The sequence below is a fragment of the Girardinichthys multiradiatus genome, chromosome Y (assembly GCF_021462225.1).
Source record: "Girardinichthys multiradiatus isolate DD_20200921_A chromosome Y, DD_fGirMul_XY1, whole genome shotgun sequence".
Classification (NCBI taxonomy): Eukaryota; Metazoa; Chordata; class Actinopteri; order Cyprinodontiformes; family Goodeidae; genus Girardinichthys; species Girardinichthys multiradiatus.
In genome coordinates this window covers 20,510,636-20,524,085 of record NC_061818.1, presented here as the reverse complement: position 1 = coordinate 20,524,085, position 13,450 = coordinate 20,510,636, and the positions used below count along the sequence as shown (strand labels likewise).

At 36.3% G+C, this 13,450-nt stretch overlaps 1 protein-coding gene across 1 annotated transcript in view; it reads left to right on the top strand.

Annotated features, from left to right (window-relative positions):
• Positions 1–4,088: 4,088 nt before the first annotated feature.
• Positions 4,089–13,450, top strand: part of LOC124864216 (cytoplasmic phosphatidylinositol transfer protein 1-like) — a 90,788-nt gene continuing 81,426 nt past the window's right edge. Inside the window, exon 1 of the mRNA XM_047358902.1 lies at positions 4,089–4,458. Coding sequence (XP_047214858.1) covers positions 4,411–4,458 — 48 coding nt within the window. The 5' untranslated portion in view covers positions 4,089–4,410. The remainder of the gene's footprint in view (positions 4,459–13,450) is intronic.

Here is a 13,450-nt window from a genome sequence, read left to right as displayed (position 1 = left end):
GTTGATGGAACCTCCAGACAAATTTAATTTCTACACTGTGATGAAAACATGTTTTTGAAGGACAAAGATTAAAAAGTCATATTTGGAAAAATATACATATACATATTCACATAGTTGAAACGCCTTTGATATAACTAAATAAATATGCTTGAGTAAATTAAAAACTTTCTTCATATGGAAGTATCTTATATGACCAAATTTAACTTAAAAGACCCAGGGTTGCATTATGGATTGTAATACCAAATATGGCACACAATCCCTGTATCTGTTTATAATGATGTTTATATATCTTTACAATGGCAATATATCCCATATTCTTCTTTGTTTGTGTATCTGTGCATTTAAGTTATTTTGTGGCTTTTTTACTGTGGACATGAGCACAAGGCTTAAAAAGAAATGTGATATTTGAGTCCAGGGCCATCTTGTAGTCTTTCTATATTGTATTTTGCATACTCTTCATGGAGTTTGCATGGTCTTTTTCCAGGTTCACCGCCTTCCTCCCACAGTCCAAAAACATAAGATTTATGTTAATTCTCACACACTGCAACTGTGTATATTATAGGTCTGAACATGTGTATGCATAGTTGTTTGTTCAGTGATGTTTGTTCAGTGTGTCTGGTAACCTGTCTGGTGTGTATACTGCCTCTCACCCAATGACATCTGGAGATTGGCACCAGCCCCCGATACTACACAGATTAAGATGTTGGAGTTTACATGTCTTTTATCTTCCCAGTTTAAATGGTGCTCAATGATTAAAAGAACTACACAGAAAAAAAACTGTGATGTGTGGCCATCATTTCAGTGGACCTGTGCAGGATTACGTATTGTTAAATTAATCTCCAAACAAGAATATTTCACTAATATTCATGAATGTTACTGACATAAAAATCATGATCTGGTTTGCATTTATTGCCAATTTGTTTTTTACTAACCTTTTAAATGTTTTAGTTAGTAAAGCTGTGGGCTTTTATATCAAATCATAAGGATTTGAAAAATAAATACATGAATGTAAAGTTATGTGGCAAAATAAACAACTTTTCTATGAATTCCTGAACCTGTTTTTTATGTATTCTCCATCTTTTATAGTTGAAGACACAGAAAAAAATGATGAAAAAAAATTCATCATATGGTATGTTTTTTTCTCTCCAGAGAGCACTTCTGAGAATGCAATAAAGCTGCATCATAAAAATAAAAAAAACACATGCTGCTGTAAGCCCCCTTTAGTAAAAAACATCTGTTTTTGTTCCTTAAAGACAATGACCTGTATATGCTGCTATGCCATTTGGATTTAAATATCTCTAGTGACACCTAACGGATGACACGTAGCACTGCAACTCTTCTAGCAATATTGGTTTAAAAAATATCCCCCTGAGAACAGTTTAATTATAATCCAGTTCTCTGTAAATGCTGTTAAACTGATCACCTCGATCTGCAACACATGCAATGATAATCTGCAGATTATGTTTTTTAGCATTGCAGTTTCAGGTTATTTTCCACCGAAAAAAAGCATAACCAATCTAACATTCAGCCCTAAACAAGAACGTTTACAAGCACTCATCAGAGACTCTTAATTGTCTTGATTGGATCATTTTTAATTGATCTGTTCAGTTTATTTAAAACAAACACAAAAAAAAACACATATTGTTCTTCAGAGCTATTAATTTCTTTAAAAACACTGCATACTGTGCTGTAAGTTCCCATTATCTGCACTTTTGCAGATTTTCTGTCACACTTAAATGGTTCAGGGCTTCATGGTGGCGCATTTGGTAGCACTGTTGACGGTTTGACTCCCGGCCGGGGGTCTTTTTGCATGGAGTGTGCATGTTCTCACTGCGCATGCGTGGGTTCTCACCTCCCCCAGCTCAAAGACGTGTAGGTTAATTGGTCTCTCTAAATTGCCCTTAGGTGTGTGAATGAGTGTTTGTGTGTTGCCCTGCGATGGACCGGCAACCTGTCCAGGGTCTACCCCACCTCCCGCCCCTAGACTGCTGGAGATAGGCACCAGCCTCCCTGCGACCCACTATGGAAGAAGTGGTATAGAAGATGAATGACTGACTGACTTAAATGGTTCAGATTATGTAACAAATGTGTACATCTAACAAAGATAACCTGAGTAAATTATTTTATGCATAAAGAGGAAAAAGCTGTCCAAAGCAACCTGGTGTGAAAAAGTGCATAATCCGTAAGACCAAAAATTTATATAATCAAGAACTAAGGGAGGCATAAATAAACAACCATGAGATTAATAAGAGGAGGACACAGCAGAGTGTGGGTCCACTCCTCCAAGTATATAAATGTATATATATAAATACTTGGAGGAGTGATTACTGTAGTGGAAACAGGTATGGGATTACTAAAAGGCTGCAGCTGTGGGCCTGATCGAGAATCTGAGAAGTGAGGGAGGGTAAAAAATTAAGGAGATCTAATAAAAAACCAACAAGAATCAGGGAGACAACTACAGCCACACAGAAAATTATTCACAAAGTAACGAGAAATACAGACTTATGTAAACACAAAATAATATGTTTCATATAAGCTTAAATAAATAATGAACATCCTAAGTAATCAAATATCTGAAAGATTTTGTTTTGGAAATATGATTTATTTGACTATTTGCTGAACATATCATATAAATTGTTTTAGTTTTGCTTATAGTTTATAGACCTTTGATGTTTTGTACTGGGTAAAAATTTATACTTGTAAATGGTTAAATAAAGCACACATTACTACAATAAAACACAAAGCTGAAAATCAAGGAGTCATACTAAACTCAGCTCTTCAGTTTGTAGTAATCAGAAGGGAACAGATGAATCTTCCATTAAAATGTTATTAAAATTATTACAAAAAATCTCTAAATGAAGTCCTTAAAGTTGTTCTAAAAATATCCTATAAAAGAAAAAATAGAGAATTACGTTAAAACTTTTTTTCAGGCTTTCTACCAAGAAAAGTCGTACACAGCTAAAGTTCAGCACCATGGTTAGCTACATTTCAGAACCAAGGCCAGTACCAGGACTACAATTAGTCCAGGATCAGAACCACAGTCAGAACCACGGTGCTGGCAGACGAGCAACACTGATGATACATTCAAAAGGACTTACTGTGAATTACCCAGTAGATAAGTTGAGCAACATACACACTACCTGTCAAAAGTTTTATAACGCCTTTCTCATTTAATGGTTTTCTTTAAGTTTATGACTATTTCCATTGTATGTAGATTCTGAGTGAAGACATCAAAACAGTGAATGAAATCATAAGGAATGACGTAGCAAACGAAAAATTGTAAAACAACTTTAAATTCATTTTATATTTTAGATTACTTAAAGTAGCCGCCCTTTGCTGTGATGACTGAAATATTGATCTTTGGCCGTCTCTCAATGAACCTCTGGGAAGTTCTTTCAAGACTTATTAGAAAACCATTCCAGGTGACCACCTCATGAAGCTCATGGAGAGAATGGCAAGAGAGCCAAGGAGTAATCAGAACAAAGGGTGGCTATTTGATAGAATCTAAAATATAAAAATGTTCAGAGTTATTTTTTACACTTTTTGTTTGCTACATAATCCCATGTTTGTTCATTCATAGTTTTGTTACCTTTGGTGAGAATCTACAATTTAAATAGTTACAAAAATAAAGAGACCCACTAAGTGAGAAAGTGTATCTAAAACGTTTGACAGGTAGTGTATATAGTTTTGGGGTAGAAAACAGAATTCTAGCATATAATTATAAAAAATACCTTAGCAATACTGCACACTTTGACATTTAAGTACCGATGGTGGGCATAGTAACAGCTAATTCGGATAATAAATTAAAAACAAACTAAGGAATTATCTAACGATACTGAGGCACACATTTTTATCTGTCATTGCTCCAAAGCAATGCAGTCATTTGACATTCTTACGGTTATCTCATGCTGTTGCTGTATATTTCGACTGCAGGGGTCATTCATATGCGTTTATTTGTTGCTGGTCCACTCAGCCGCTGCGCGCTCCTCCGCTTCACAGAACTGCTGCTGCTGTTCTGCGTCGCGCATCTCCGGACGGAAAACTAAAGAGAAGCAGATATGCTGATACACTTCCTTACGGTACAGTGAAGATTTATTTATCTGGAAGTGCTCAGTTGTACTCCTGGACTTAAGCGAAAAGCCCGTTGTGAGGGACTTATTTCGGAGTTTGCTGTTGGTGCGCTTTTTGCGTTACCGGATTTTTAATGGATTAGTTTAGAGAACCGGTGGAGGGTTTTGCATGTTTTGAAGGAATCTCTTGAAGAAATCTCCACTGCGGAACTGCTGCTGATGAAGAAGTGAAGCGGGATTTGGTGATTATTCCCGATTTTCTTAGATTTTATTGTGGAGATTTTCCAACTCATCCATCCGCAGCTTCTTCCTAGTTGCCATCACCTTCTGTGCGGGGACAATGTTGATGAAGGAGTACCGCATCTGCATGCCTCTGACAGTAGAGGAGGTAGGTGAAGTTTTCAATCATTTTCGCTGTTGTACATCCTGCTCTTTCTGCTGGGTTTCACTCTTTCAGTTTTAATCTGTGCCCAAAAACCTTACAACTGTAGATTTGTTCCCTGATGTGCATTTTTATCACTAAAAAGATTGTTGTAAAGTTGCCTGCTATGCGTTTTTTCGGTGTTTTGCACCAGAGCTGCTACAATAGACTTGCAGTCAGGTTGCAATCGCGGGGTTGCTGTTTCTCAGTTTACATTTAAGATCTATCTATCTATCTATCTATCTATCTATCTATCTATCTATCTATCTATCTATCTATCTATCTATCTATCTATCTATCTATCTATCTATCTATCTATCTATCTATCTATCTATCTATCTATCTATCTATCTATCTATCTATCTATCTATCTATCTATCTATCTATCTATCTATCTATCTATCTATCTATCTATCTATGATGTGCAACATCTTTATATGCACATGGAACACCCCTTTCAGGCAGTAGTAGTTGTGGACCTGTAATAAATCACTAACAAGCAGATTGCAAGAAGTCATCTGTGTTAATCTGCTGCAATTACTAAATTGAAGTGGTGCCCTCTGTCATCAACTATAACACTGTCATATAATGCAGCTCTCGACGTGCCTCCCTGGGTTGTTTGACCTCTATTTGCACCTTGATTCATGTGAGTCGAGCCACTAGTGTGATGGTTTAGTGGTTCCGGGGTAGAAATGGCAGTGTTACCATTTCGGGTTTCACAGTGCTGATGGCCTCCTATAACATTCAGTACCTGACACAGCATTTGAACTTGTTACAACCATAAACATATTTTAAAGGGATTTTATATGACAATACCACAAATGCAGATTTGTGGCATGCAAGACTAATAGTTTTCCTGTAGACACATTTTCACAACTGAGCTCTGGACCTCTGCAGCTCCTCCAGAATAATTGTGGCCCTCTTAGCTGTTTGTTTAATTATGGTCTCCTTGCATAACCTCCTAGTTTAGGTGGGCGGCCATTTCTTGGTTGGCTTGAAGTTGTGACATACTGGTTCCATTTTCAGACAATGGACTGAACATTGCGCTGCGTTTCCAAAATATTGTGGTACTATTTTATGACTTCTTCCCAAGTTTATCCCAGAGCTGACTGCTGTTTCCTTTGGTCTCCACCAAATCTTAGGGGTTTCACAGAACAGCGGTGTTCATACTGAGATTAAGTTATACAGAGGTGGACTCTATATGCTCATCAGGCAACTGGATTTTATTTAGAGGTATCAGAGTCAAAGGGGCTGAACACAAGTGCATGTCATAGTTTCCAGATTTTATTAGTAAAAAAAAGGGAAAACCTTACACCATTTTCTTATCATTTTTGTCCGAAGAAAATACATTGAGATGTGTAGTTGTAATTTGACTAAATGTCAAAAATAAAATGGGAAATTTGCATGGCACTGTAAATGTTACAGGTTAAACATCTTGATGAAACCGACACAAGTGTTGAATACATTCTATGGCTACTGTGCTTCTCCAGTTGACTTCCATGTAGGCCTTGTGTTGGAAAACTGATTTAGAATGGTAAATTAAAGCATAAACCTGGTCATATTAGGGGAATCTTTTTAAAGAAGGTATTGGCTCCCGCATTTCCTGTTGTTATTCTTTCTAATAATTAATATGTATTACGTGTGTGCTTTGGGACATTTTATAACCAGTCAGGATTTTTGGTAAGACAGACCAACATAACAGATGGTAGAATTAATGAGCTTTGATGAAACTTCGATGCAAAGGTTTGTAAAATTTATCATGTTATACATCACAGTGACAGAGTTGGTATAATAAGTCAAGATAAAATGTATGTCTAGTTGCTTTTAATCAGACAATTTACCAGCTTGCTTTGAGGTCTATTGATCGTTGGCCCCTTTTTTGTGGTTTCTGGGAATTTGATGTTTCTAATTAACAGCATGCTCCTTCATCACTTCATGTCTTGAGGCACCGTCTTTGCTCCACTAGTAATGAAACACAAAGAAGCACTCCACAGCCAGACAAAAACAGTTACATCTGTTGTCGTAATGACTGTAATGCAAGTCAGCTTAATCTATTGATATGTCAGTGACTTGGCAAATGAACAGTTATGATCTATCAATGTTGGCAGATAGCAAATATGCACCTGCTTGCAAAAACAGACGACCATGCACTCTTTGTCCCTTCTCAAAAACACTCCTAAGCTCACTAAGTGTGCATCCATGGGGATTTGCTTCAGCTCTTTAACCACAAGGAAATTGCAAACCAATAAAGCAATAATGAGGTTTCTATGTGTTTTTCTAAGTTACTTTAAATGCAGAGCTCGAGGACAAATAGCTAAATGTACAGTTCCTTGGCAATTTAATTAAAGAACAAGTATTTCATAGTAGAGTCACCTTGATTAGTGCAAATTACATAATGTGCAGTTTGGTGCTGATGCAGAAATAGAATGACAGAATAGATGACAGAACACATCATTATCATGATCATCATCTAAGGCTGTATTTTCCTTTGAATTCCTGAAGAGTTCATTTAGGGCTTTGGTGACCTGCCTATATTGCTTTGATTACTTCCACAATGATTTCACGAAACAGATTCATCTCAATGTTTTTTTTAGAAAACTCAAAAAACAACATGACAAGACAGCAAAGGAGTTTCACCTACTCTTTATCATTAGACCACCAGAGGCGATGAAAGTGAAGTGCTGTAGAGAAAAAAATCACGCCAGAAAGCTGCAGTCGTGACAGCCAGAGTTGTATTCTGTAGCACAAATGTTTCATTTTGATTGTGCCAATGGTTTTGAGATTTATGATGTTATTTAATTGGGTTATCCATTACTTCACTCTGTCAGCAGAAAATAAATTAGTGTTTTATGTTGCACAGTCATATAGTACATCCTAAGCTATTTAAACTTTGTTTACATCAGGTAAAGTTAAATGTTACTTAATTAAAACTACTGATACTAACTGTGATCGCTGGTGGACAATGAAGCACCCTTTAAATTTAGAAATTTTCTCATAAGGCCCTTACATGATTTTGTTTGTGTTTTTTTTAAACATTTATAATTTACATAGAGTCCAGATGCATTTCTTAATCATTCCTTCAATTTGATTTCCTGATGCTGGAACTGCCAATTTTTCTCCAGTAAAGATGACGCTTCCACATAAAGATCATGTCCAGTTCACTAAATAAAAATATACAAACCTTACTTATCAGATACAGAATTTCTATGCAGTCTGAAACAGGCAGAAATTTAATTTCAATAGTTTCTAGATGTGAGCAAGTATGAAAAAAGCAACAACAACAAAAACGGAGGATGTTAAATATTTGTATTTTCAAGATAAATTCCCCATCTAATTGTCTAGATCATAAGCCCTTCCATCCCTGCTTTCTTTCAGCCTTTTAAAATTTTCTTGTGTCCTCCCTCCCTCCATCCCTGCCTGCATTATATCCTTTCCTATTTTTTTCATTCTTCCCTTTTCTCATTTTTCTCTTTCTATCATTTATTTCTTTAATGTGCCTTTTCTTTTTTCCCTCCTCAAGTCTCACCTTTCCCTCGTCCCTTTTTTTCTTGTGCCCCATGTCCCTTTTTTGTCTTTCCTTCATTGTATCCTACATCCGCCCCTTCCTTGACTCCCACCCTCCTACCTTTTCAGCTTCTATCTTTCTTTGCTTTCTTATATCATTGTTTCCTTCATTTCCTTCCATGTGTCCTTTTTCCTTCCTTCCTTGCTTACTTCTTCCTTCCTTCATATCGTACCTCTATTGCCACCTTGTGTCCTTTCTAGTGTTTTCATTCTGTCTTTCCTTGCTTGTCTCTTTCTTTACTTTATGTCTTTCATTGTGCCCTTCTTCTGCTGCCTTGGATAATATCACAACATCTATATCACCAGCAGCTTTCCAGCAAAACGTAAATTGTAACAGGTTTTTAAACATGACATGTTAGATTTCTGACACAATAATGACAACAACAAGGAGATAACCCATGCATGCACTGGAAAAACATGCAAACTCCAGGCAGAAGAACCCCACCCAGGATTCAAACCCAGGACCTTTTAACAACTGATCCACTCTGCAGGTCTCTTTTGGGACATGTCTGGTTTAATTTATTATGCTGCTTTAAATTTTAAATATTTACTTGGAGTCGGGACCACTTTTAATTGTTTCAAAGCTTAACCACTGTTTGAAAATTAAACCACTAGGTTGTAATCTTAAATTAAGCTTCTGTTCTTCTCTCCCCAACCAGTAATAATTGAGAATGTTGAATGTTGCATCCGTGAAAATCATTTGAAAGATGCTACAGTTGCATGCTTTTGTTGTTTTATTAGGTGTTTAAATAAATTATACATAGTGAAGCCATCATGAAAGAATTAATGTCTATATATATATATTTTTTTTTTATTCTTGAAAATTAGCCCTAATAGTTGTAACCTGAGGACGTTTCATTTAGCAAAAAACCTGACCTGATGTCTGCCCACAAAACAAACCTATTCAGACAATACAAAACCTCCCAGCAACAGAATATTTGTGTGGCGAAGAACATAACTTTATGATGAGTAATTTTAATGTTTTTGAGGGTAGTAGAAGGCAGTCAAAATTCAACAGCTCAGTCTTGTGTTTTTTAAGGTATTTATTCATAGGGGAAGCAAGGCATGACATTTGAGCAAATTTCCCTGTTTTTATCATCAGTGAAGCATAAAATTAACATATTTGGCCCCAAAAAAGTAAGAAACTAATGTAGGAAGAGTCTAAAATTTGTCAGCTGCAGGCAGGATTAGAAGACACACTCTGTAGGAGGACGTAATAATGGCTCAGAAATTTAGCGGGAATGGGAGGGGACTGGATTAGTAAAACAGTCCAGTGCAGAGAACAAATTACTACCTTCTAGTACCTATGTAAATATGTCTAACTTCAGGTCAGTGTATGCACACAGTTCAGAGAAATGTTATAAACAGCGGTTTGTTGTTAACCTCTAACAGACAATGCTGGCCTTCTCTGTAAGAGCGTAAGCTTTAAAACACTTGCGTAATGCTTTCTTAATTGTCTTAATTTAAAAAAAAGATGGATCGTTTGATGTTTCCTGTCCCTACTTGCTCTGATTTCTGTGCTAAAGCAGCAGCCAGTCTGTGAAGCTCGAGAGACAAACTGAGGGAGTCCCCGGTGTGAAGATAATTGAAACACTGGTGTTATTCTGCGATTGTTCTCACTTTGCCTCAGTTTATGGCGACTCTATTGAAGGTAATTCTCTGCACATTTCCTGAGAAGATTTCTTACTGTGAAGATTTCTTTCACAGTAATCTTTTATACAATACATTATTTTGGAGGCCTTCCATGTATGAAATTGCAACAAAGGCATTTGATCATGACTGGCATGGCTAATCTTTTTGGTAATTGCTGTTATTTGAAGTGTTATCTCTACAATGACAAATTTTGGGGCTGCACGGAGGGACAGTGTTTAGCACTGTTGCCTTGCAGCAAGAAGCCTCCAAGTTCGAATACCAGCCTGGGCTTTTTCTGCCTGGAATTTGCATTTTCTCTCCATACATGTGTACTTTGACTTCCTCCCACAGTCCAACGATATGAATGTTAGGTTATTGTGTTGCTATTTTGCCCTCAGGTGTGAGTGTAGATGGTTGTTTGTTCTGTGTGTTTCTGTGTTGCCCTGTGATGGACAGGCGACCTGTCCAGGGTGTGCCCCACCTCTTGTCTAATGACCGCTGGAGATAGGCACCAGCCCCCCTCATCCCTACAAAGATAAGCAGGTATGGATGTTAGTATTTTTGATCATATCCATACGTCTTTGATTTGTAAAGTGCTTAATGTCTACATGGTTTGTGCACAAATGTTTGGTGTTGCCACATAGATGTGTCTCTATTATTCTGGTCTCTATCTAATGTACAGAGCTTTTATTGTTTTTGTTCAAAGTCTAAAAAAATATATAAATAAAAACAGTTAAATGACCAATTCCAAATGTAATTACCATCTGCATCTTCATCTGATCTTGTGAAGTACTGGAACATGCTGCGACTGGATATCTTTCAGGTTTACTGTTTTTCAAAGCTTTTTGCTTTGTATATTTTTTTCAAAAGTCTACATTTTGTATAAATATTAGTGAAATCTGAAGCAGGTTTGGCTTAATCTGTGGACCTCAATGCAGGTTTCTTTTTAAATCAAAATAACAGTTATTTTAATGTTGTCAAAAAAGACATTATGGTGAAAGAATGCATGTCTGAAATGTAAAAAGAAAAAGAGGGAGAGGGTCATTGAGGTAACATCCTTAATTGGAGGCTGTGGAAATGTAAAAGGCAGACAGGACAAGCAAGTCAGAAATGATTTTCCTTAGCAGGAACATTTATTATCTGGCAAACACAGAGGGTCAACACTTTTCTATTTATAGTAAACACTAAATTAAGAGCAGCCAGGCATGCAGTTTGTCAGGTGAAGCTCTGACAAGTAAAATTAGTATTAGGTCTTAGTGAGAGTCTATGATTGTGTTAGCATGGTGTATTTGTGTGTAGCTGGGCCTGAAGGAAACTGTTGTTGACAGGAACTCTGCACATCAAGTGCTTGCTTATTAATTTAAAGGCATGCGGTCAATAGAAGGCAGACACTCAGCGCTGTGTAAGGTAGGAAAAATAACAAAAAAACATTCATCATTAGGAAAAAATGACAGACACAAGGAGAAAATAAACCCAGCAAACACCAACTGCTCTATAAATTACACACAGACCACAGATACAACTGAGGAGTCTCAAACACACACTAGAAAACATAGTTATCAGATTAACATATATCAAAGCAGAGAACAGGACCAGAAATTCAAATCTTGCCACTTTTGCTGCAATATATACATAATAAATTCTAGATTATACATGTTTGCATTAAGAAAAAGACCAAAAGAACTTGTATTATTTCAGTTGGTCTTGAGCTGAATCACCAAACAGTCCTATTGCACTGTTGAGATAGAGAAGGATGGAGTGGGAGAACTGGTAGGAAAGACCAGGTTAAAAAGAAAAACAAAATTTTATCATACCTACAGTTAGGTGGAAAAGAAACTACATGTACACTATTTAGAAGGTGATAGTAATGTATAATGGCAGGCTGTTACCAGTCTGACCTATGATAAACCGATGCTGAGCAAAATAACACAGATAGAAACTGCTGGTACTTGGATGTTTACCCATAAGCTACTGCAGGTGATAATGCTACACCAGGGTAGGGCTGCACAATACATCACAACCATATTGTCATCGTAATATCAGAGTACACACTATTAATTTGCAAAGGATGCTTGGAATGCAGTAACTGTATGCCACGATATTCCAAGTATGAAAATTTGCATGCCAATCAGATATTCAGCATATTTGGTTAAGCAGGACTTATGCAGATGCTTACATAGATCACAGTGCCCAGGATGATGGTGACAGACTTGGAAGCACAGTCAGAAAAAAAGAGGACTGAGGAAAATGTGGAATCATCAGAACTGATATCGTCATTACAATTTGTACAAATATCACCATTGCATCATTTTCTAATGTGGTGCAGCCCAACACCAGGGCAAGTACCCCAACCAGCTACTGGGATGCAGTAGCTGGTATCTCACTGAACGGGACTGAGCAGTCAGCTGATGTTCACTTCTCTGTGTTTTTTACCCTAATTCATAGCAGGACGTCTGCCTCCAGCAGTTCTCATTTTTAGGCTGGTCATCTGTTACTGTTGTGTCCTGCTGACTCAACCTTCAGCTACATGTTTGAAGCTAATAATTTGAAAGGGAGTTCCTTTAGGCATATAGATAGTGGATTCACAATTTTTACATGCTTCTCTGCATCCTCAGACACAGCTACCAATAACAATCTAATGCTTGACACAAAACGTCAACTAATTTACATGCCTTGTTATTTCTTAGACATAATATTGATAAAATTAATAGGAGTGATATATCCAAACAATGCTGCCATCTGTATCCAGAACAGTGTTGTACTCTTTTATTTGAACCCATCTAAACTGTTTTACAAACACAAAAAAAAAAGTCTGTAGAAATTCATGATGTTTTCGTATTCAGTCCTGTACAGATTAACTGTTGTAATATAAATAGCACAATGTTAGATTTTAATGTTAATTGCATTGTTACATTCTGATTTGTGTGTCATTTTGCAATAATCTGTCTGTCAAATGCATAAATATAACATAACATAAACTGATTTCAGGTTGATCAGATTTTAGATATTTGTATGAATGAATATCATTTCTTTATTTTGAGTCATAAAATGAATAATTTCCAATTACAGTAGATGTTTTTTTTTTTTCAACTGTGCAGCAATTTGTTAATTCTTTGTTCTCAATTTAACTACTGATCTACTGATATTTTACTCAAAGAAAATGCAATTAAATGACAGCAATAAATATTATGGACCAGCAGAAGGTTGCTCAGAAATATTTTGGTAATGATGGGTTATATTTCATAAGAGGTGGCTGAAGAGGTGGCTGGCCCAAACAGGAATGAAAACAGTAATCAGTGGAAGTAGGGTGCCATACAAACGTTTAACACAGTAATACATGAATAAATATCTAAAATGGAAATTTATTATATTGAACATTTGTGGGGGGTTTTCTCTATATTTCATAAAAAATAGGTGAAATGACCTGGAGATATGTTTGTTTCTTTGTTGTATTGATTGTGATTGTTTTTTGTGCTCTGCCAACATTGTCTATTTTTTGTTCTGGTTTTTGTGTTTTAATATTTAACTTAATGAGACTTAAAAACTCATCCCACACCTTTTCTCTGTACTTTTGTTACCTCAAAACATTAATAAACAGCCCAAATGATTGTTTCAGTCTTTCCATCAATTTAATCTCAAACTGAGGTAAAGCTGAAAAAAGCTCAAAAAAAAAAGATTGAAAGGTAGCCATAAATTTAACATTATACATCAAGTCAAAACAATAATCTATGTGACCCTGTCCTCATGTTGGTATTGTGTTAAA